General features: G+C 48.6%; 1 protein-coding gene across 9 annotated transcripts in view; it reads left to right on the forward strand.

Moving 5' to 3' along the window:
- Mical2 (microtubule associated monooxygenase, calponin and LIM domain containing 2) overlaps positions 1–25,534 on the forward strand; it is a 191,101-nt gene that overhangs the window by 72,390 nt on the left and 93,177 nt on the right. For all 9 annotated transcript variants that reach the window (XM_076550354.1, XM_076550361.1, XM_076550364.1 and 6 more), the window contains exons 4-12: positions 7,055–7,262; positions 10,570–10,686; positions 12,814–12,915; positions 14,782–14,937; positions 18,758–18,858; positions 22,239–22,496; positions 23,554–23,669; positions 24,454–24,580; positions 25,209–25,299. In XM_076550354.1, coding sequence (XP_076406469.1) covers positions 7,055–7,262; positions 10,570–10,686; positions 12,814–12,915; positions 14,782–14,937; positions 18,758–18,858; positions 22,239–22,496; positions 23,554–23,669; positions 24,454–24,580; positions 25,209–25,299 — 1,276 coding nt within the window. The remainder of the gene's footprint in view (positions 1–7,054; positions 7,263–10,569; positions 10,687–12,813; positions 12,916–14,781; positions 14,938–18,757; positions 18,859–22,238; positions 22,497–23,553; positions 23,670–24,453; positions 24,581–25,208; positions 25,300–25,534) is intronic.

Consider the following 25,534-nt stretch of genomic DNA (forward strand, 5'->3'; position numbering starts at 1 on the left):
GGTGATCCTTGCACATTCTGTGCTGGGTCACAGTGTTCCCCTTTACTCATGGGCTAGGAGGAGATGTGATCGGAAGATGCGCTGTGCCACCAAGAAATGAGTGAGCGGGTTCGGGGGATGGCTCGGTGTATGAAGTACTTGCCGTGTAAGCGTGAGAACTGGAGTTCAGCTCTCCAGAACCCACCTGAGTGCTGGCGAGGCGTGGCAGCCCACCTGTAAGCTGGGCTCAGAGGCAGGGGGTCTCCAGACAGGGAGCAGGCTGGCTAGCTAGACTAGCCTGTGTCTGTGAGCTTGGTGCCCACTTGAATAAGCTGGAGAGTGACTGAGGAAGACTTCAGGGACACTGACACACACACACACACACACACACACACACACACACACACACACACACACACACACATATGTGCCTACACCTACATAGGTAAACACACATACACACCCGTATATACCACACAGACACATGCAAAAATAAAAGAGTTGGCAAGATGGCTCAGTGGGTAAGAACACTGGCTGCTCTCACAGGGGATCTGGGTTCAGTTCCCAGCACCCACATGGTAAGTCACAGCTGTATGGAACTCCAGTTCCAAAAGATCCAACACCTTATGGCCTTCATAGGCACTTGCAGGCAAAACACTCATATACATAAAAATAAATAAAAGTTTAAAAGAGTCACGATTTCAGGGCCCTATCTGAAGTGCAGCAAGAGTTCTGTGTGAGATTCCTGGCCGGGTACACTAGCTGTTGTCCCCACTCCGGCTCCTTGATAAATAGTCTGTTTTTTCCATGCAGTGTTTGTCTCTTGTTGAGAATGTGCAGGCCTGAACTCTGCCAAGCTTATCTTTACAGTGGATTTCCTGCTGCTGGTGGATCTGCCTGCTCCCCAATGAACAATAATTCACATCACCCAAGTGCAAAGATAACACTGATGTCCGTGATGTAGGTGGCCTTGGCAGACCCCTGCTCCTTCTGTCTGGGTGGGAATCTGCAAACATTAACCCTGGCTGGCATGCGCCCAACATCCCTCTCATGGTCAGAAAGCCAGGACTGAGTCGGCGGGGAGTGGGTGGGTGGGAAGTTCATTCATCCATCAGCTATGTGTTGGGCCTCCCGTGCGTACCAGGCAGTGGATGAGCTCAGGCACACAGATAACACAGAGGACGGGGCAGTTCTTGGGGCCCAGCCAATGATAACACAAGAGCTTGTTCTGGGGCACCAGGAAGGACTGATCCAGCAGGAGCACAGGAGGAGTGTGCGGCCCAATCTAGGGACTCAAGGAAGGCCTTTGGGCGCTCTCTCGCTTTCTTTCTCGCTGTGTGTGTGTGTGTGTGTGTGTGTGTGTGTGTGTGTGTGTGTGTGTTCCTGTGTGTGTGTGTGTGTATGTCTGTGTGTGTTCATGGTATGTGTGTATATGTGTGCACAATCCTGTGTGTGTGCTCATGTGTGTGTGTCTGTGTTCATTATGTGTATGTGCACGTTCGTGTGTATGTGTTCTCTCTCTCTCGTGTGTGTGTGTGTGTGTGTGTGTGTGTGTGTGTGTGTGTGCATTCATTGTGTGTGTTCATGGATGTGGTAGGTGCACATGTTTGCTCATGTATGTGTATGGAGGTCAGAGGGCAGCCTTGAGAGTCACTCTTCAGGAGATACTTACCTTGTCTTTTGAGATAGGGTCTCTCATTAGCCTGAGACTCGCCATTTTAATTAGGCTGACTAGTCAGTGAGCCCAGAGATCCACCTGTCTCAACCTGTCTGCCTCCCCACAGCTGTATGACATCAAACACAACTCTTTCTTTCTCTCTCTCTCTCTCCCTGTCTCCCTCCTCTCCTCCCCACTCTCTTTTTTTTGCTCTCTTTCTCTTTACAATGGGCTCTGGGCCTGAACATTGGCTCCCATGCTTGTGTGGTGAGCAATCACTGACTGAGGCTGAGTTTTAACCAGAAGCTCTATTTGTTGAAAGTCAGACCTAAGTGGCAATTGCTGGGTGGGTCTGTGGGAAGAGGAGGGTCCCTTGCCTCTGTGTTCAGTCTATTGGGCCACACTTGTCATCCAGAGCGTCCACCGTGGGCATCCAGGAAGCCAGTCCTGCTCCCCTGCCCAGACACGTGGCTGCATGGTGGTTGGCCCCTTGTCAGGGTACCAAGTCTCCATTCGAATCTTAACTAGCACATTCCGAGGGGAACCGTCCTGCCCCCACTGCCCCAGCCAACAGGCCCTTGTGCCCGCTGAGATTTTTCTCCCTTGATATAACTAAGCCCACTGGCATTCGCTTTGATTAAAATCATGGTATGACTGGCATCTCTGAGATTCCAGGCCCAAAATATGCAACAAAGCCTAGGATGATAGGAAGGCCAAACAAACATTCGCCGACAGGAACTGCCCAGGTGCTGCCAAGAAGACTGGCCGTGAGTCCTGGCTAACGTTTGCACACTCGAGGTACAAACCCCTGGCTGGAGAAGGGGTTCCCTGCCTTGTCTGGGTACCAGAGATGGGTTAGGCATGGTGAACAGAAACTGCAGAAGGCCTCTGTCCTCCTCACCCTCCATCCTCCAGCTGGCCCAGCTCTGGCCGTGGAGTGACAGAACTTACCAACGGGAAAAATGTGGTAACTGCAAAGACATGTAATGGGTCCAGACTTCGCCCAAAGCAAACCCCACAAGCCTGGGGTTTGGAGCAGGTTCTGAAATGACCGTCATTGTCTGGCTATGTGGAGCAAGAAGCTACGTGGAGGGTGAGATAACGTGCAGATCTGGGCTGAGGAAGCTGGTTTTCTCCAGGCACCTCTGTCCAGAGAGGAAGCCAGCCCCCCTCCCGCCCCCCCTCACTCCCCAAAGTCTCTGGGGGTGAGTCAAATCTCAGCAGTGACTTCATTTCCTCTAACTGGGTATCTACAAACTCTCTGGAAGGTTCCAGCCAGTAAACTACACTGATTGCAGTGTGGGAGCCTCTGATACACTTGATCGCCCTTTCCCTCCGGGACCCTGGCGGCCTAGGGAGTGTCATGAGAGGACTGAGTATTTGCTCAGGAAGGGGAATGTGTTTCTGAGATAACATTTAATCCCAAGTAGAGGGAAGCTTCCAGATGTCTCTGCAGCGTCCGTCAGTGAGAGAGAAGTGGGGGAAGGCCTCGCTTATTGACTTGCTGAACAGCTTCAGCTATTCACACATACCCCACACCCCCATGTCCACCCCACCCACCCCTCACACACACTTGCCTGTGAACTCCTGCCGCTGCTGGGCTACCGCCATACCTTCAGGTCTTACAAGCACTGAAGAAAATTAGATGTCAGTGTGACTATCTACATCACCATGTGCCCCCCTCTTCTGTCCTAACAGACTGTGTCCTCTCTGGAGAAGGACATGGTCTTCTTCAACATGCATGACTTGGTATGTGGGCCTTGTCTCTTCTTCACCCATGGCCCGGTGCCAAGAAAACCAATGCGTTTAAGACCTTCAGCATCTGGGTTCAGACTACCCTCCTCTTTTCTCACCTTTCACCCCTTTTTCTCCAAATGGGCTCCAGCGGCTGAGATGTTTGGTTTTCATGTTATTTCCATCAAATCAGAAGCAGGAGTGCATGGTAGACTTGGGAGCAAGACCATCTGGGTTTCGATCCTGGCTCTCCCCTTTCAGTCTGACACTGTGGACCAGTTAGTGACCTTGCGGTTCTGTGCCCTGCTTTTCCCATTTGGGAAACGGTCAGAATGACAGTTCTCTTCTATGAGCAATAACAGTTCCTGAATTTAAGAAGTCAAACACACGACTGTGAGTGAGTGCTCCACAGACGTGGGCTGCCGTGACGATGAGGATGACACGGGAAGTCCCTCCTCTGAAGTCCCTGGCATTCTACCAGGCAGACTTAGCTTTTCTCTTTCTGAGCATGAAATAGATGAACCACAAGACATTGTAGTTCTTTATTTGAAAGTCCAGATTTACCCCATGGCCTGGGAGTCTCTAGAAACAGGTGCTAGTTTTCAGTAATAAGACTCCAACATTCAGGGCTGGAGAGATGGCTCAGTGGTTAGGAGCACTGGCTGCTCTTTGGGAGGGTCCAGGTTCAATTCCCAGCATCCATATGGTGCCTTGAAATGACCTGTAACTCCAGTTTCAAGGGCTCTGGTGCCCTCTCCTGGCCTCCATAGGCACCAGGCCTACAACTGACACAAACATATCCACAGGCAAAACACCCATCTGTATAAATTTAAAACTTAAAAAAAAAAGAGAATCCAACATTCATACCTGTAGCTAGAGTTTTCCTGCTTTGCCCACAGTCAGGACAAATCTTTGTCACCCGCCAGTCCCACAGCCGCTCAGACCCAACCAAGTAAACACAGAGACTTATATTGCTTACAAACTGTATGGCCGTGGCAGGCTTCTTGCTAACTGTTCTTATATCTTAAATTAATTCATTTCTATAAATCTATACCTTGCCACATGGCTGGTGGCTTACCGGTGTCTTCACATGCTGCTGGTCATGGCGGCGGCTGCAGTGTCTCTCCGCCTCAGCCTTCTGCTTCCCACAATTCTCCTCTCTCCTTGTCCCACCTCCTTCCTGCCTGGCCACTGGCCAATCAGTGTTTTATTTATTGACCAATCAGAGCAATTTAACATACAGACCGTCCCACAGCACATACCAGTGTGTGTCGTGCCTTTTTCTAATTACCTTTTTCTTATACAACTTTTTTCCTTTGTCATTTATTTATTTATTTATTTGCATATATTATAATTAGCTTAATTTCATATATTCAGCCACGGATTCCCCCATCCTCCCTCCTCCCACTCCCCAGCCCTCTCCCCCCCCCCATACAATTTTTGTTTGTCTCACGTTACCTAGAATCTGCAATTCTCCTGTCTGGGTCCTGGGACTATACCACTGGGCCTGAAGTTTATATTTTTTTAATACTTATTTTGTGGGTATGTTTGAGTCTCTCTGTGTGTATGTGTGTGTACCACGTGCATGCAGTGCCCATAGGGACTATAAGAAGGTATCGGGTGTCCTGGAACTAGTACAGGTGGTTGTGAACCATCGTGTGGGTGCTGGAAATTGAACTTGGGTCCTCTGGAAGAACAGCCAATGCTCTTAACGTCTGAGTCATTGCCAGTCCATTTTGATTTTAGATAGGGTCTCACTGTTAATTGTATGTAATATAACCAACATACTATAAGATTCATCCTACTAAAGGATATAACTATCACCGCTGCCTAATTCCAGAACATTCTAAAAGGAAGCCACATACCCAGTAGCATTCACGTCCCAATTTCCCCTTCCCTTTAAACCTTATCACACCAATCTTTCTGTCTATACAGATTGCCTGTTCTGCAGTTCAGATCCCCAAACCCAAATCAACACCAGCTGGGTATGGCAGCCCATCTGTAATTCCAGTGTTCAGAAGGCAGATATCAGGGATCCCCAGAGCAAAAGCAAGATGGCTGACTAGACTATTCTGTATCAGCAAACCCTAGGGGGTCACTTGAATAAGGTGGGGGAACAATTGAGGAAGACTCCTGATGTCAACCTTGGGCCCCCACACACGTGTACCTGAACCCACACATGCAAATACATATAGGCACCCTGATATTACACCTGTATCTTGTTTATCCATCAATTCATAAGCTCACGAGTTGTTTGCAATTTGGGGCTGATATGTATACTCCTTCTCTTGATGTTCATGGAGAGGTTTTTGATTCTCTTGAGTCTATGTACCTAGGAGTGGGATGGCTGGCTGATACGGTACCCCTGGGTTTAACTGATAGAGGAATTGCTATACCAGACTGTTTGAAATCATTTGCACTAGCAAGATGTGAGCTTTGAATATTTCCAGCTCCTGATTCATGCCCTCCATCAAATTAGAACCCTTGCTAGAGACGCGAGAGTGACCACTCACCCTGGCTTACTTTTGCATTTCTCTGATGACTGATAGTGTTAGGGTCTTTTTATCTACTTACTGACTCTTTGTATATCTTTACTGGGGAAAAAATGCTAAGTTCTTTCTCTGGGGTTTACTCGGGTATTTTAATTTATTTTTCATTTTAAGCTGTCAGATTTTTATGCATATTAATACAAGTACATTATCAGGACTTATCAGTTATGTGGTTTGCAAATATTTTCTCCCATCAGTGGGGCGGTCTTCCCTTGTTTCCTTTCCTTTGCCAGGCTGGGGAAGGGGGTGGGGTGAGACAGGCTGGCCTGGACTCCCAGGCGTATGCCGCCATAACTGTCTTCTTTCCACTTCCTGGGCAAAAATGAAACATCAGTTTTATTTTAAGATTTATTTTCATTTGTGGGTAGGGGGGTGTACATCTGTGTGTCGGTGCATGAGGCCAGAAGAGAGTGTCAGATCCTCTGAGCTGGAGTTACAGGTGGTTGTGAGCCACCCGACATGGGTGCTGGGAATGGAACTCTGGCTTCTAGAAGAACAGAGAATGCTCTTAGCCACTGATCCATCTCTCCAGCCCGAGCACCAAAGTTTTTAATCTTGCTGAAATCCAGATGGTCAATATTTTCTCTTGTTGTTTGGTTCTTTGTCCTAAGGAACTATTGGCTAGCCTTCGGTCACAAGAATGATGTTCCACACACTTTCATGACTCGGAAGTACTTCCTTCTTTTACTGTGTATTTATTTAGTGCTGCTGGGAACACGTACCTCAGGGCACATGCTAGGCTAGCGCCCTACAGCTGAACCACTTCCCCAGCCCAGTATACTTCCCAAAGGTGATGCCATTGACAACAGCCCTCTGAAGAAAAGCAGCACTTCATAGATCCAGTTCACAGGAGAGGAAACTAAGAGGTGGTGTACCAGGGCTGGGATCAGATCTGGTCCTGCCTTACTCAGAACCTCCTACGTATCTTATGGTACCTTCTCCAAAAATCCCCTTGTGTGTCCTCCCAGGACTTGAACAGTGTCTAGTCTGTGATGGACCCACAGGGAACATTCACTGGGTAGGTGAGTGACAGACCCTAGCAGATGCCCAGGATGACATGCCTGGTGAGGTGGTACCTCAGTGATGGCACTGCCTGGACACTCAAGGTTGCTAAGTGTCTCCTTTCCCTCCACAGTGTCTCATCATTGGAGGAGGACCGTGTGGCTTGCGCACTGCCATTGAACTTGCCTACCTGGGAGCCAAAGTGGTTGTAGTGGAGAAGAGGGACACCTTCTCCCGGAACAATGTGCTGCACCTCTGGCCCTTTACCATCCACGACCTGCGGGGCCTAGGAGCCAAGAAGTTCTATGGGAAATTCTGTGCTGGTTCCATCGACCACATCAGTGAGTGGGGCTTGGGGTGGGGTACTTCATGAAGGTCCAGGTCTCACTGTGGGTGGACCCATCTTGTCATATCTAGAAGCCCCAGCTGGTCCTTGAGGATCCATACATCCAACTAACAGATGTTACCTGAAGGACTATGCGTTAGTTACTTTGCTCTGCCTGTGGTCAAATGCTTCGCAGGAATCAGCTTGAGGAGAGGTTTGTTCGGGCCCATGGTTTGAAGGGACACAGCCTGTTGTGTCAGGGAAGTCAAAAAGGCAAGCAGCTGCGTGGCTGATCGCTCATACCTGGGCAGATCTGGAAATGATGAGCAGCCCAGCAGAATGGCCAGGCTATAAACGTCAGGCTCCCTCCTCCCCAGTGACCCACTTCTTCCAGCTAGGCCACATCTCCTACAGGTCCTACAGTCTCCTAGAACAGTACCACTGGACGGGGATCAAATGTCAAACACATGAGACTGTGAGGACATTTCACATTCAGACCATGAAGGCTACTTTGTGGGTTATTCTGGGCTCTGTGCTATGTTCCATTGGTCACAGACTCTGGCACATACTGCTTGCCAAAAGACCTGTCTCCAGGGCCTAAGTGCTTGACACATAATAGATGAACAATAAACATCTGTTGAGTGGATGAATGAAATACAAAGCCCTGAGGTAAGCAGCGGAGTCTGTACACTCCGGGAGCACACTAAGATTTTTGTCAGTAATAAAATGTGCTCTAATAGAGTGAGTCACAGTCCCAGGAGGAATTTAAAGAGAGAACTCACAAAAGCTCTACCAGGGCCAGATGGGTGAGACCTCCTTGTGCAGAGGCATTTGGACATTGTGCTGCTAGTCCTGAGGAGCAGGGCAGGTGGCAGATGAGAGGAGTGACGTAACTGGATGTGTAATCTCTGATGGACTGCTTACCAGTGCTCCTTAGAGCTTTGACGGGAGAAGGCTGCATGGTGTGACTTGGTGGAGGCTGGGAAGGGAAGTTGAGGATGTAGACCTGGTCCTGGGCAGTCTCTGAATGCCCCTGCGGAGCATGGCTCCTGTTCTGCCATTGGTCACTCCTGGCATGTTGAGGCAAGATCTGTGCTTACCAGCTTTGGAGAGGTAGCCTCCCTCCTCCTCTGAGCTTCGCAGGGAAGAGGTCTCTAGCCATCATCTCGATTACAGTGGAACTTATGGAAGTCAGGCAGGTCACATGGAATCAAGGGAATTAAACACAAAGCATGTCTCTTTTATTTCTTCCTTACTTGGTTAAAATTCCTTACCTTCCTCAGACCTCGATTTTATCTCCTATAAAACAGAATTAATGTTGTCTCCTTGAATTGCTAAGGGTACCTGGGGTCAGGTTTGTAACATGGTAGCACTATGTCTGCTGTGTAGTAAGTACTAAAGTGCTTTGTGGCATATAGTAAGCAGGGTGCCATGTGTGGTCCTCAAACCTAAGAACCTTGTACGTTTCCATGGGGATGGGTGAGAAGGGAGCCCAAAGAGCCATGTCCATATGAGACCAGAATTGATGGGAAAAGTGAGTAGGGTGTGGGTGGGACTGGAGAGAATTATCAGCTGCTAAGGGTGTAATTTATTCAGACACAGAAGAATTTACCAGCAGCAGCCCCAGAGTTTATTCCCACTTTGGGATGAGAAAATTCCAAGAGACCAATGGAAAGAAATTTGTATTTGCCCAGAAAGCCACAGCATGAGCTGGCGGGATGCTCTGACCCACCCAGAGAAGTTCTGTTGGTTAGAATGTGGAGTGACGGCTTTGAGCACAGTGCTAAGAGGATGTGGCATCGTCAAGGGAAGTCCTGTTAGAATGGAGGTGGGGACTTATAGAGCACCTACTGTGTACTGGAAGCCAGGGACCTCGACACTGTGAGTGAGGTGAGGCCACGCCTCCCCTGGAAGGACTGTCTCCTTAGCAGTTGTGGCCTGGGTTCTCTAAACCAGGCTGTCTGGCTTCTGCTCAGACTGTGGGCGGTCTCCAGCCGCAGCTGCGCCCTCGGGTTCAGCGTTGCTCAGCACTTCTCTTTACGTACTGTGTTGGAACGCTCCACTCCCCACCCCTGTTCTTCCAGCCCTGGGATCTTAGCAGTGGTCTGTGTCCTATGCCTGATGAAGAGAGGCCTGCCCTTTACACACTTATCTTCCTTTCTTAGTGCCCCCAGGACAGAAACAGAGCTAGCCCACCTTCCAACTCTGATCCCTCTTGGATTTCTCTCCTCCTTCTTCCCCCTTCCCCATCACCAGTCAACCTGCTCCTCACCCTGGACCCCGCCTTCTGTGGGGACCCCAGTATTGTTCCTTAGCTCAAAGGGTTTGTTCTAGAAGAGGAAGTTTGTCTGTCTGTCCATTCATACTCCTCCCATGATTGTCTACTTCCTTTCTGTTGCCACACTAAAGAGATTTTAACCCAGCAGCTTCCTGGCTCCGGGGTGCCCTGGCCTCATGTGGCCCTCATTGTCCTCAGTCTGTCCAGAGAATCTGATGCTCCCGATTGCTCCTCTCTTGCAGCCCCGGCCCAGGCCCTGGCATTCTGTCCATCTGCTTCCTCCATTAGACAGCATGTGCCCATCTTCCTGTGACTAAGACGGCACCTGGCACATTGTGGGTGCTCAGTGAATATTAAATGAGCTTCGCCCACTCAGTACAGAGACGCCCACAGCAAGTCCACAACTTCTCACTGTGCAGAAAAATAGTTGGAGGCATGCCCGTTTGTGCCAAGCGGGACAAACAAGGTTGCGCTCACTGAAGGCATTTGACGTGGTAAAAAGTGGAGAGCATTGAGCGCAGTTGGTGGGGAGAATTCCCTGCCTTGCCCCTTCCCGTTGGAGATGGAGGCGCTTTGAGCACAGGCTGCATCCGATGAGCCGTTTGATCTCTGACTTCCCTTATGGCCCTTGACTCTCACTGTCTCCTCCTCTCTCCATCTTTATCTCATCAGATCAGGGCCCAGCTCAGCAAAGATGAAGGAAGGACAGACAGCTCTTCCTAGTTAGAACAGCCTGGTACAGCTAGAGCCAAGATGTCGGGTCAGACTGAACTGGCTCCGCTCTGCTTTTTGCTTCTGTGTGGCCCTAAGCAGTCACTTGACTTTATCAAGTCTCCAAATCTCCTCTATTAAATGAAAATAAGAAGGGTCCCCAAAGGCCGCTGTGTGGGATGAATGAAAAGGCCTGAGTGCTTGGTTCAAACTCAGCTGATGTGGTGCTATGTTCTGAGCCCAATGAGCCACACCTGCGGGGTACTCACATACAGGTGGTGCTCAAGCATTGCTCCTGACAGGCATCTCTCTCCCTTCCCTTCCTTCCTGACAGGTATCCGTCAACTACAGCTCATCCTATTCAAGGTGGCCCTGATGCTGGGAGTGGAAATCCATGTGAATGTGGAATTCGTGAGGGTTCTAGAGCCTCCTGAAGACCAAGAAAATCAAAGTACAGTATAATTCTCCTGCCCTGCCTTGAAGGCAGATATTCCAAGCGGGCAGCAGCGCTGGTAGCTTTCAGAGGCTATCTCTGCAAGTTATTTTTGCTGGGAGCTGTTTGGCATACTTCCACTGGCAAATACTTTACCTTTTTTGACCATTTCTGTGGCTTTGGGCTTATTCTTCAGCTCCCGACAAGGGCGGGGGTGACGGTGGAAATACTATTTGCGCCATGAAGCCTATAATTTGGTTACTCGGCCCCTAGGAAGATGCAGCTTTGACACACGACATCCAGCCAGTGGCAGGAAAGAAGACAGATCTGGTAGTGTAATAAAGTTCACACAAGCTTCAGCATGTGTGTGTCAGTCCACACACAGATGGGTGGATGTGCCTGCTGTACCCGCAAAATATTTTAAAATACAGTAAAGAAACCAAGACTTGTAGAACAGTTGTAAAACAAAGGCTGTAGCTATTTCTTGGAATACATATGTCTTAGGGTTTTGTTGCTGTGAAGAGACACCCTGGCCACAGCAACTCTTATAAAGGAAAGCATTCCACTGGGGCTTGCTTGCAGTTAGAGGTTTAGTCCATTATCGTCATGGCGGGAAGCAAGGCAGCATGCAGGCAGACATGGTGCTGGAGAGGTAGCTGAGAGCTCTACATCTCCATCAGCAGAGAGCGGGTAGAGAAAGTCACTGGGACTGGCTTGAGTTTCCACAACCTCAAAGCCCACTCCAGTGACACACTTCCTTCAGCAAGGCCACACCTCCCAATAGTGCCACTCCCTAAGGGCCTGTGGGGGTTTCATTCAAACCACCGCAGCATATATATTATTCCTGAGAGAGTCTTAAGTAGTCCATACTGGCCTCAAACTCGCTATGTTGACAAAGAGGACCCTTGAACTTCTTTCTGAATGCTAGGATTACAGGTATTGCAGGTATGCCATCATACCTAGCAGTATTTTTAATTTTATTGAGTTTTAATTTATAGACCATAAAATGTCTCCATCTAGGCAGGTTCCTGATAATACTCTTCTTTCTTATTATGTATACTTAAATTCTGATATTTTAGCTGAACATGGTGGTACATACCTATAATCCCAGCACTGAGGCAAGATGGTTGTGGGTTCAAGGCCAACCTGGGCTACATACTGAGAACCTACCTTAAAAAAAAAAAACTAGAAAAAAAGGAAATCAAATTCTGATCTCTTTTACACACCATAGACATGGAATTTGTCCATCAAGGTTTCATATCTTATTGTCATAATTGCCTCTTGCCTTGGAAATGCTGAGTTTTGAGGCAGTGTGTATTGGAGGCTTTGCTGTTTCCCATGGAAGGTACACCCCTGATTTCTCCTGGCCTCAGCCCAGTATATTTGACAACTTGGGGAGGATTTCCTTGCTTTTCTAACAAGACACTATCATGTGGGACACTCAGAGACTGTGTGCTCCTGTTGAAACGTCTCTGCTGCATAGTCGGTCCTGATTCTGAGGACCCAGCCAGGCTTGCTCTGAGAGTGTGCCTCGACAAGCAGCAAACCCTTGGAGCAAGAAGCAGAAATGCAAAGTGGCTTCCCGGCATCTCCCACAGCCCCTGGGACCTGCTTGACAATGAGAAGCCATTGAATATGGGCCAAATCCGGGTGAATCTGGTGTGATACAGCAGGGACAAGGGAGACTGGTTTGAGATTGCTGAAGGTTAGCATCCTAGCACAGTTCAGTCAGACCAGGCGTGAAGCTGGCAGTTCCTCTTAGCTTTGTGCTGGATTGCACTGATACAAAACCAGAGAGAACCTAGATATGGACTGGCCAGGGTTGTCCAGCCTGCAGCCTGGGAACCACGTGCTTCCCAGGATAGCTATGAATATGGCCAAAGAGGAAATAGTAAACTTATTAAAATATTATGGGAGCTTTTTAACATTAAAAAAAAGCCTCAATTACACAGTTCTCAACCATGAACTTTGTAGATGACAGCATTGTGTCACAGTGTCAAGAGGCTGGATGTACCTGATGCCTGGACCTTTCTTAGGGAGATTCCACTGGGTCATTATCCATTTCTCATGGCCAGCAGGGAGGGGGGGCATCACTCTCTCAGCCTGCCTCTGTCAGCTCATCTAACAGTCTCTCTGCCCCGGCAGAAGTCGGCTGGCGGGCAGAATTCCTCCCTGCAGACCACGCCCTGTCTGACTTTGAGTTTGACGTCATCGTTGGTGCTGACGGCCATAGGAACACTCTGGAAGGTGAGGATTCTTCTTCGGGGCTAGAGCTGAGAGATAACGAGGGGAGCCAGAAAAGGGTAATCAAGATGGCAGATGCTTTGGCTAAGAGTAGAGGTCAGGCTGTTCTGTCCTGCCTGAGGCTGAGCGTGGGAGGATGGCCATTCCACTTTCCCTCTGGCTGGACCTGAGCATCCCCAAATGAGAATATGGGTAGCAGAACCTCTCAGAGCACAGAGGCAAGGAGTGGGGGAGGGCTTTTCTGTGAAAATGCTTCTTAAAGGGAGGACACTGGGAAAAGTCAACACAAACTCCCTGAGCACCTGCTACTACTGTGTGTTAGCCAAGGTGTTCTCCTCTCACCTCATCTAAAGCAAACATCTCAAGATTTTAATGGCATCCGCTCATGTTCAAGTACTCTCCCAATCAACAGCGGGGCCCTCTTCATAACTCTTATGCACACCCACTGCCAGGCAGCTAGGAAAACTGTCAGGATTCAAAGCCAGGCTTCTCTGAGTGCAGCAGACAGGCTTTGTGTACTCATTTATACTGAAGGTGTTGTCTGAGACTAGGGTTGAAAAACAGCATGGTACCAGTGGCGTCTCTTAGAGTAGGGGGAGCTGTGCTTTCTGAATTTGCCCCTGTCAAGGGTCCCAAGCTGAAGATGCATGGCTGGGAAAACTCATTCTCTGAGGATAAGATGCACGGACTGAAATAAGTCTGATCTCAGAAAATTCTGAATGTGTGGTCCTCCAGCTCAGGCCTCTCCCGTCTGCCCCCGACTCTGCCCAGTCTCTACTTGCCCTGCCCGACTCCTGTGCCCATCTTCTCACAGCAATATCTGTCAGGGCACTTAAATCTGCCAGTGTGGATACATGTGTGGTTTGTGGGATTGCTCTGGTGGATTGGGAAAAATACGGGTCAGAACACTTGAAAGCCTCAGGTTTGTGCTCAGCCTGTTATAGGTTGAACCCTCTTATATCAATCACCAATCAAGAAAATGCCACCACAGATGTACCCCCAGGCCAGCCTGATGGGGGCTATTCATCCACTGAGATTCCTTCTTCCCAGATATGTCTAGGTTTATGTCAAGACGTAAACCAGGCAGCATGCATCCTAGGCACCAGCCCCTGGGAACTAGTGTACTTGTTTCCTTTGCTAGACCTTGATGTTGCCTTCAGAAGCACCATCCCGGCTCTGCCTTCATCTATATGGAGCATCTCCTGAAGTGTGTATGTGTCCAGCTTTCCCTGTGAATAAAGACACCAGCCATGTTACAGCAGAGGACCCATTCTACTCCAGCTGACCTTATCTTAACTAAGCACATCTATAATGACCCCATCTCCAAAAATGTCACATACAGAGACACCAAGGGTTAGGACTTCACCACACATATGTGGTGGGAAAATGACAATGCAGTACGACCCATAACAACGAAGATATAAAGACAATGTTTTAGCATCCCTGTCCTATGGGAGTTCAGTCTAATCCTAATTTTCAAAAGGTTTTCTTTTCCATTTAAAAGGCTAACAAAATCATTTGACTCATGAAGGCGCCTTAAGAGTGTTCAGTGACATACGGAATTGAGAAAGAGCTATCAATCTGTCAATCCTGTGTCTACAGACGGCTGAGCTCTACGGTAGCCTGCTGCACAGATCATTTTGGCCACTGGCCTGTGAATATGGAAGCAGCCCATAGGGTCCAAAAGTATAGAAAAGAACAGAGCCACACTGACTTCAAAATGCCTTGCGGGAACAAGCCTGGTCCCTCTGCCTGCTCCAGAGCCCCTGTCCCCCTTGTCTGTGGGGCACTGAGAAGTGTCCTCAGCAATGTTGTGTGAGGTCCCACCCGACCTAGAGAACTGACCCATCCATCCTTTCCCTTCCGCAGGGTTCAGGAGGAAGGAGTTCCGAGGGAAGCTGGCCATTGCCATCACTGCCAACTTCATAAACAGGAACAGCACGGCCGAGGCCAAGGTGGAGGAGATCAGTGGCGTGGCCTTCATCTTCAACCAGAAGTTCTTTCAGGACCTTAAAGAAGAAACAGGTAGGCTGGAGAGGTGGCTCAGAGGTTAAGAGCACTGGCAGCTCTTTCAGAGGTCCTGAGTTCAATTCCCAGAACCCACATGGTGACTTACAACCATCTATGATGAGATCTGATTCCCTTTTCTGGGATGTAGGAACTTATGCAGAATATTGTATACATAATAAATAAATAAATCTTAAAAAGAAGAAGAAGAAGAAGAAGAAGAAGAAGAAGAAGAAGAAGAAGAAGAAGAAGAAGAAGAAGAAGAAGAAGAAACAGTTAAGACCTCACTTCTCTAAACCAGGCCCTATTCACAGTTGCTGTGAGTGTGTGTGTGTGTGTGTGTGTGTGTGTGTGTGTGTGTGTGTGTGTGCATGCATGTGTGAACACATGTGTGGGGGTCAGATGACAACCTCTAGCATCATTCTTCAGATGCTGTCCACTTTCTATTTTCCTGAGAAAAAGCCTCACTGACCTAATGCTTCACAAGTAGGCTAGGTTGAATGGCCAATGAGCCCCAGGTGTCTGTTTCTGTGAAACATTGGGGTTACAATACCATGCTGGCCTTCCCCCAACTCATGGATTCTGGGAATCAAATTCCATTCTGCAGTATTTGCCCAGCATACGTTTTTCTGACTAAGCCATCTCCCCAGTCCCTTGTCCAAGATTTCCAAACTGTTCACAGGGCCCACTGGCTTCCAGGGGTCACTGGGACTGGAGTCTCGAAGCAAAGATTTCTCTCAGTACAGTGAATGTTCAGAGGCCCTTCAAGGAAAAGAGGGAATCTAGAGAGAATGTTCTGGATGTTGTGTGTGGAAATAGATTATAGAATTTACTGATGGGCATTTACTGAGTGTCTGTTGTACACTGGTGCTCATCATTGTGGAATACAAAGTCAATGTTAGCCCCACCCCTCCTTATCCAAAGAGGGTACCCACATAAAGCGCTATAACAAGAGGTAGTCGGGAAGGCTGTACCTAAGTCAGCATGAGATGCTGGTGGCAATCTGAGGAGAGAGCCTATAGTCTGAGGGGAGAACCTGAAGATTCCCAGGTGCTTTGTGCAGCACATCAGCTGCCCTTCCCAATGAGACAAGATAAGGACCCCACACAATTATGCTGTGGATAATTGATTGATAAATAAAGTGCTGATTGGCCAGTAGCCAGGCAGGAAGTATAGGTGGGACAAGGAGAGAGGAGAATTCTGGAAATGGAAGGCTGAGAAGGCAGGGAGATGCTGCCAGCCGCCCCCATCATGAGAAGCAGATGTAAAGTACCGGTAAGCCATGAGCCACATAGCAAGGTATAGATTTATAGAAATGGGTTAATTTAAGATATAAAAACTAAATAGCAAGAAGCCTGCCATGGCCATACAGTTTATAAGTAATATAAGTCTCTGTGTGTTTGCTTGGGTCCAAGCGGCTGTGGGACTGGCAGGTGAGAGAGACTTGTCCTGACCGTGGGCCAGGCAGGACCAGGAAAACTTCAACTACAAATGGCACCCAACATGAGGCCAACCAGATCAGCAACCCAAGACTTAGATTCTTTGTGGCCAGATAGCCAGTAAATGAGTAACAGGTGCTCATAAGGGTAGAGGAGAAGCAAAGAGAAATTGGCTTTCTTTATAACCTGACCAAAAATGCACACTGTTCCTTGGAAAAGCAGTGCAATGATAATGTTAAATTAAGGCCTCTATTCTTACCAGGCATGGGGGCATATGCCTGTAATCTCAACATTTGGAAGGTAGAGGCAGGAAAACTAGATGTTCAAGGCTAGCACCAGCTACATAATAGTTTTGAGGCCAGCCTCAACTCTAGGAGACACTGTCTATAAAAGAAGTAAAGTATGAATACTCTCCAATGGCCCAGCCTGCACTGATCTATTGACACTTTCTGTCAGAGCCACCTGCACACTCATTTCACGTGGCTCCAGTTCCAATCAATGTATCCATACTTTTTCTTCTCCCTTTCTTAGCACATTGTAAATATTGCCTACATTTCTCATTTTCTCATTCAACATGACATTTTAAATATAGTCCTGATGGTAGGTTTGGGGGCCTGTGGCATCTCTTGGCATCCAAGCCTGAGGACTGTGGATGACCACGTGGTTTTGGTATTATCTCTGAGATGGGAATGGTTTTCTGTGTTCAAGGGGTCAAAGGGAGAAAAAACTCAAAAGGATCATGTTTCATGATACTTTGAGATGACAGGACATTCAGGTTTCAATGTCCTTTAGCAAGGGCTGTGATTTCACAATACAGCCATGGCCATGCATTGTCTATGGCTGGTTCCACTGTATTTGTAACAAAGACTCTGTGACCCACAAAGACACACATGTTCACTTTCACTTAAACTCCATCTCCCATGAGTTTCCTATTGTGGTACCACTTTCCATGAAATCATTTTCTATAAGGTTCATCCTCTAGGAATGGACTGAATTGCTGAGCCAGGCTCTGCCTCTTGCTGGTCACAATAGTATTTGCCATCTTATGTCCCTCTGAGCCTCCACAATTTATTATTACAAGTTTTAATATTTCCTTTCCAGAGTATTATATCCTTTGAATGATTTAATACTTAATTTTCCAGCCCTTCCTTCCCCTTAGAAACAAAGAAAATAAATACCCAAACCACCAAATAGGGACTATGATAGGACATTGTGTGTGTTTCTCCAAAGCTTTCATGAGCTTCCTTTAAACTTGGCCATTGTTACACCGTAAGTCATTGTCTCACATCAGTGACAGCAATGAATTTCCTTTGATTCTCTTGGGGGCCTTCTGCATGCATGGCTGTTTCCTATTTTACTGTAATAATAAGGGTGTTGCTATGGTTACCCCACACACCTTGTGTGGGTGTTTTGAGGTCAGTGTGTGCCTTTTGCTTCCCTTCACATAAACTAAGCCAGAGGGTCTCATATTCTAGTGATTGTTAAAGTCAACCAGGGAGCTTAAGATGTAAGGTGTTGGCCCTACCCCCAGTTTCTAATTTAGCAGCCCTGACAATTTGACTTTCTATGAAGTTCTTGGGTGAAGCCAGTGGCTCAGGCTGAGCCTCCCGACATCCCTTTGAGAACACAGAGCCAAGTGATCATCTCATAACATGATCTTAAGTGCAGAATCCTATTGTGTACATGCATTGCTGTCCATGGAAAGGACAAAAGATGAGGTCTAGGGCTGGGGAGTTGGCTCCATTGAGGATCTGAATTCAATTCCCAGGACCCACATAAAAATGTTGGGCGTGGTAGTGTATGTTTTTCATTCCAGCTCTAGGGCATGGAGACAGGAGCATCCCTGAGGCTTACTGGCTGGCCAGTCTAATCTAGTTGCTGAGCTTTGGGTCAATGACAGACCCTGTCTCAAGGAGGCAGGTACCTGAAAAATGATACCTGAGGTTGTCTTCTGGCCTATACACAGGCACATGCACACACCCACATACCAGGATGCAATCTAGGCTTCTAACCTAGATTGTTGTTCTGTTGGCCTGGGTTTTCTCATGCAAGCGAGGACATGATAGATATACTTTGTGGAGTAGACAGTGGATGGGGCCTGAGCATTCATGGTCCTGTCCAGCACTTCCTATAACACTTTCTGCCTAGCTTTAACTTAGGGATACTGGACACCTGTGGTCATTTCTGTTGTTTGGTTGCTTTGTTTTTGAACATGTCTTTGTGCAATCAGAAAAGCCAGCTGCTTTGATCTTGGTGACTTCTGGTCCTCTCTTCTACCTTCCCCAGCCTGCTATGTCTTTCTTATTTCTCTTATATGCCTCTTCTGCACATACATAATGAGAGCTGGAATGAAGCAAGGCACAGGCTGATAAACTGAGTCTGAATGTTTCTCTTTCCAGGGATTGATCTCGAGAACATTGTTTACTACAAGGACTGTACCCACTACTTTGTCATGACGGCCAAGAAGCAGAGCCTGCTGGACAAAGGCGTCATCATTAATGTACGTACCCATAGATGGTGATTTCTCACCTGTCTTCCCCTGGGCAATATGGACTGGCAGCATCAGCAGATGTGAGAGAAGATACTGTCCTGCTAGAATCCATGCAAGGGGGGAAGGGAAAGAGAAACTGCAGGGCACCTTTCTTGCCTTTGGCATTGTGTGACTACCCATCCACACAGATATGTCTCAAACATGATGGGGGGAGAGACCTTTGCCCAGAATATGATCAGCTGAATCTTTTCCTTCCTCAAATGGCATCCTTCATTTGGCCCTACTCCTTCCCTAGGAAGACACAGCCACCAGAGATGGGGACTCCTTGTCCTTGTGGAACACAGAGATGCCATCCCTTGGGAGTCTCACACTGTGTCCTTTGTCGTAAGAGCGCAACTCACTGTTTGTGCCATCAGAGATGCGCAGAGACCCAGTTCTCCCATGAGCTAACTCAGGATGGTGGTCAAGATTTTGATTTTCTTTCTTTGAATCTCAGTCTTACATCTATAAAGTGGAATAACCCCTGTAAATCTTCTGAAAAGTGTTCTTGAGACGTGACTGTGTGTGGGTGGGGGATGCCTGAGGAATGCACACACACACACACACACACACACACACACACACACACACACACACACACATCATGCTTAGCACAGTGCCTGGTCAACTGGTTTTCAGGGTTCTTCACCCCCAGCCTTGATTGGACACTTGTTCAGTCCTGTTGGCTCTTTGGTTTCTCTCCATGGCTTTGCTTCTTGTTTTATTTATTTATTCTTGTTCTGAGATAATGTCTTGCTGTATAACCCAGGCTGCCCTCAAACTCTCCATCCTCCTGCCTCAGCCTCCCAAGAGCTGAGATTGCAGGCATGCACACCAGGTCTAGCCTGCATCATCAAGTATAAAGAAAGAATGGGGTGGGGCTGGAGATGACCTAAAGGTTAAGAGCACTTGCTGTTCTTCCAGAGGACCCAAGTTTGCTAACTATCACCCCACATCAGAGGTTCCAACTGACTGTAACTCCAGTTCCAGAAGATCCAGTGCCCTCTTCTGACCCCTATGGGTACTGCATGCATGTGGCATATACTTCCGTAGACACACACATATGGATGAATGAAAATGAGAAGGGGAGGTGGGGAAGATGAGGTGGTCAGGCCTCACCCTTCTAGAGCTCCTGTGTTCACTGCTTCAAGACAAGGATCTCACAGCCCCAGGTCAGCTGCCTCCAGGTCCTGTCCCGGGCTGGGAACTCTCATTGTTGCTTGCCAGAGTACAGTGTGTCTATCTTCTCACCAGCTTGTACTGGCATCTGGCCTGGAGGCATGAGTAACCCAGGCCTCCTCCACCTTGGCTGGGGCCTCTGCTGAGAGCATGGGTTGTGGGCAGAGGCTGTGGGTAGGACAGATGAGGCTAGTCCCCCACACACCCCCACGTACACACACCAGCTGTGTGAGCACTGGGCTTCCACATCTTCCAGCTCACAGCTAGGTGGTCAGTCTGGAGATAAGATGACCTCTTCTTCCCTCAGGTGTGCTGGTGTGGCTTCTTCAGTCCTCTCTTGGGCAAATACTGGGTACATTCTCTGAGGAAATATTAGAATTTTCAAAATAGAATATTAGAAATCACAGCTTCCCAGGAAATAGAAACAGAAGGTCACTCTGGATATAGGGGAGGCTGTATGTCTTGGGACCTGTAGATGTGCCCATGCTGGTATCTTGGATGGTTCCAGCTGACATCTCATCATATGGCACCATTCATGACATTATAAATCAGTAGAGACAGGCAGTATCATCTGCTGAGTACTTCCTATGTGCCAGGCACAGCGTGGGATATTTCATGTGTATACCCAAACTTCATCTTCATATGGCTCCAAGGAGGAATCTTGCAATTATGGTTTTGTAAATGAGAAAATAAAGGCTCAGAATAAAGCTAAACAGCATGCCCATATTCCAGCTGCGATAGGGCCTCATGTATGCCAGGCTGGCCTTGAACTCATTTTGTAGCTGAGGATGACCTTGAACTCCTGATCACTTTGCCTCCATCTCCCACATACTGAAATTACAGGTGAGCACCACCGCTCCCAGTTTTAATCAGTGCTGGAGACTGAACTCGGGTTTTTCATACACACTAGGGTGCATCCTATCAATGGAAACTCACCCTTTCACATCATCTTTAGGAAAGATGGCCTTTGCCAAAGATAAGCAGAACAGACTTTGGAAATCTTCTAAACTCATTCTGTAGCACTCTGTCTCTGAGATGAATCTCCTCATTGTCCAAGTGCAGGCATCTCCCCAGCAGAGAAATAGGACAATTGCCCACTTTCAGAACCAAGTCATGAGCATCCCAGCATCACAGAAAAGTGGGCAACTGAGTCTGGAAAGAAATTCAGAGAGTGGCATGGCACAACCATTTTTTTTTTCTGATATTGTTTGACCACTAACCACAGCATATCTGTACCTCCGTAGCTTAACTCCATCCGTTATTAAGTCACATTCACTGGCTTTCCCTTTGTCTCTTAATTGTACTGAAAGTTATCGCCAGGACCAGCCATGTGCAATGTGCTCCTTTGTTTGCCAAGAGGCCGTTATCAAGTCCACTGTTCATTACGGTTCCCAGTGTCCTCTGTCTAAATTCTTATGAGAGAGAGATCTTTCAGCACTCCATGCCAGAAGAAACTTGCCTCCCATGAGGAATTGCTATGCTTCATTTTCTGATAAGGAAAGCCCATATCACGTTTCCACTTGGCCTTGGATGCCAGGAAGCCCAAAGGCAAACTGGGTGCTTAATCACAACCATGCTAACCACTGTGGCTGGACCATGCATTTATTTCCTTGGCTCTGGTTTTCTAGTTTTGGTTCATGTATGCACGCGCACGCACACACGCACGCGCACACACACACACACACACACACACACACACGCACACACACACACACGCACACACACACACACACTCATAAACACACACTTCCTACAGACATACATGCACATGTGTGCATCTCTGTGGAGGGCAAAGCTCGGCTTCAGAGGGCTCTCTGGAGCCATCATCTTGTCCTTTGAGACAGGTCTCTCACTGGCCGGGAGCTCACCCATTAGGCTAGGCAAGCTAGCAAAGGCCTCCTGGGGATCCTTTCATCTTCACCTCCCCAGCACTGAGATTATAATCACACACTGTTCTGCCTGCCTTTTTTATGTGGGTTCTGGGGATTGAACTCAGGCCTTCATGTTGGCACAGCAGATGCTTTACAGACTGATTCGTTCCCCAGCCCCTCTGTTTCTGTTTTGACTAGCCCCCTGGTAAAGACCCATCCCATGGTCTCTTGCCTAATGGGGTCTGAATCTGGCCCTTTGGAGAGGAGGGAGGTTTTAATGTATGTTTTGATCTTGCCCAGGACTACATTGACACAGAGATGCTACTGTGTACGGAGAACGTGAACCAGGATAATCTGCTCTCCTACGCCCGTGAGGCTGCGGATTTTGCCACCAATTACCAGCTGCCATCCTTAGACTTTGCCATAAATCACAATGGGCAGCCTGATGTGGCCATGTTCGACTTCACCTCCATGTACGCCTCAGAGAACGCAGCCCTGATGCGAGAGCGCCAGGCCCACCAGCTGCTCGTGGCCCTTGTGGGCGACAGCTTGCTTGAGGTACTCGCTGCCCTTAGAGCCCTGCATTCCTGCCACGGTTCAGATCTACACATCTGCACTCAGGCTCGTAGGCTCTGCTGTCAACATCCCAGGAAGGGCAGGTTCTCAGACAATGGGCAGACCTCTGCCAAGGCCATGCTGGCCTGGGAGCCAGCCCTTTTGGCTGAATTCTGAGATATGTCAGCTTGCCTGTAGCAGAAGCCTTTCCTCCCATTTCCAGCTTCTTCTGGGCTGCTTCTAGATTGAAGAACACTGGCCAGCCCTGATCTAGAGCCCAGGACTGTCCTCCTCACAACATGTAGCCCCTAAGTGTTACTGGGACCTGTTACCCATGTGGGTGGCCCTGGGTGGCCTTTCAGGATAGAAATCTTCCGGAGTGTGAGGGAGGCTTGGGGACAAGGGGTTTTCAAAGTACAGCGTTGAAGTCGTGCCTTTCCCTGTCAACCCCGTAAGTGCAAGGATCCTTAGCTAAGCAACCATTTGAGGGTCAGCTTCCGATCTTAATGTGAGCATTGACCGTGTTTGCAAAGTCATCCAGGGCTGAGAGTCAGATTGCAGACCCTGCTTTGGCTACACCACGGAGCAAGCTGTTTACCCTTGGCTTGACCAGATCGGACCTTGCTCACCCTTATTGTGACCTGTCGCTCCTATCCCTGTCTCCCTCCCAACCTCCCCTTCCTCACTCTCCTCCTGTGCTGCGTGCTCTGGCAGGCTCCAGCATTTCCCAGCCACAAAGCCTTTGCCCCTGATCCTCCCAAACAGAAGGAGATCAGAAGCCCATCCATGCTTTACAATAAGCATAAAGGCCACACTTTTCAAAAGTGTTCTCTGGTTCCATTCTCTCTCTTCCAGAGCTCCCAGGTAGCTTTGCTACACACGGGGCTATCACACCCTTCATATTTGTGCTACAACTACCCATGATTCTGGTAAGCCGTGGGCAGCAGGGTTCCAGCCCTGCTCTGGCTCAGAGCTGGCAACCAGAGAGTTCCAGGTAGAATGGGAGAGGGGATTGGGAGTCACTAGAGTCAATGAGAATTTTACATATGTTTTTTTACAGCCATTTTGGCCCATGGGCACAGGCTGTGCCCGGGGCTTCCTGGCAGCCTTTGACACAGCGTGGATGGTGAAGAGCTGGGACCAGGGCACCCCTCCCCTGGAGGTGCTGGCTGAAAGGTGAGCCTCAAGAGCAGAGCTCCTAGCTGGAGGGTTCTGGGTAGGAGTAGAGCCAGGCTGGCTGTCCTGCAGCCTCTGCATTGAGCTTAATCTGCCATCCCACTGGTGGCCTGATGTGATCTCGGGGTCTTCAAGGACACTCTGTGTCCTGATTCCTCTCTGTCGGTGAGTTTCTCTGGTGTTGAGGATAGTAGAGACAAATCTTGACATAGGCTAGTCCTAAATCAGGGTTCTCTTTGACTTTTCTCATCCACACAAGACCCAAGAGGTTTGTTTAAGGAAGTCTTCAAGGACGATTCACAGTGTCCTGCCCTGAGCAAGGGTTCTGTGACTGCCAGGCCTCTCCTACAGTTGAAGTCCTGGCTTCCTCCCAGGCCCTTGCTGCTGGCCACAGCTGACCGGGAGAGTTGGTGCTGATATAGGAGATAGGCTTCTGATGGCCTTGGGTGTGGGCCACTGTGGCCACAAAGGCAGGCCACAGGAGCGTTGTGGCTGGGTGGTGGCTTTAGCTGAAGCAGAGGCTACTGAGATGTTGGGCCCGCATTGCAGCCTCCTGCCTAGGGAAGGAGACCATGGCCCTAATACCTGGGCACTCTTTCCTCTCTCCTCCCCCATCCCCTACATTGTACAGCTCTTGGGGGTGTGTCAGATTACAGGAGAGGATTAGACAAACACACCAGAAGCAATCCCTGGAACCTGGGAGGCTGGGGGAGAAGGGAGTGTAGGAACAAGGGCCTGATGTAGCAAGAGCAACCCCTGACCTCTGGGCTCTGACTCTCTGCAGAGAAAGTCTTTACCGGCTGTTACCTCAGACAACCCCAGAGAACATCAACAAAAATTTTGAACAGTATACATTGGACCCAGCAACACGGTACCCAAACCTCAACTTGCACTGTGTCAGGCCTCACCAGGTAAGCCCACTCCGAAGCCTGTCTTAAGCCCCTGCAGTGACCTGAGGAAAAGTAATGGTCTCATAAATTGTCACAGTCCTGAAACTGAGGCCACCAAAGCTTGCTAGCAGAAGGGTGGAGCAGTTCTTTTCCCCACAAGATGCAAAGGTACAGCAAAGGCCTATTAGGCCTCTTTATAGTCTGTCAGGAAACTAGAGCAGAAATGGAACTGTGCATATGTGTGTATTTATTTACATATTTCCATGTGTTAATTTGTCACTGTGCAAATGTGACATCAATCATACCTCGCTCTCAAAAATAATCCATTTACCTAGATATCCCCTTTCTTCTTTACCATGCATAGACCTGGACATCATTTATCCTGGGATTTTATCCACCCAACCTCTATCATCTTCTGTTAATAGTATGGGTTCCTATTAGCCAATTAGATAGTCACTGCCACTTCTGCCACATTTGGGAAGACAGTTGTTGTCTGTGACTCAGTTGTCTGGACGCCCTGCCGAAAGTCAGACCAGCCAATACCTGAAGAAAGCAGTAGCGGGCAGGGAATCTTGTGTGGGGCACAGAGAGGCCTCCAGCCCAGGCTCTGGGAACTGGTGGACAGATGTGTGGTCTTCTCTGCTCGTAGGTGAAGCATTTGTACATCACTAAGGAGCTGGACAGCTTCTCTCAAGAGAGATGGGGCTCAGTGAGGAGATCCGTTAGCCTCTCCAGGCGGGGTGAGTTGCCCTTCTGGAACCCTGGTACAAGCTGTGCAGGGGATGAGACTTGCTCGGACCCACAGCCAGCCTGACTCTGCCCCCTTACCTGTGTGACCTTGACAAGTGCCTCTTCTCCTTGTCCTTCCATTTCCTCACCTATAAGAGCCAAAGTAAGACAGGATTATGGGCATTAAGACATGCAGCTACTCGCTGAGCACTTAGCACAGGAAAGTCCACGGTAGGGAGTTCCACG

This window comes from Peromyscus maniculatus, chromosome 1 (assembly GCF_049852395.1).
Source record: "Peromyscus maniculatus bairdii isolate BWxNUB_F1_BW_parent chromosome 1, HU_Pman_BW_mat_3.1, whole genome shotgun sequence".
Taxonomy (NCBI): Eukaryota; Metazoa; Chordata; class Mammalia; order Rodentia; family Cricetidae; genus Peromyscus; species Peromyscus maniculatus.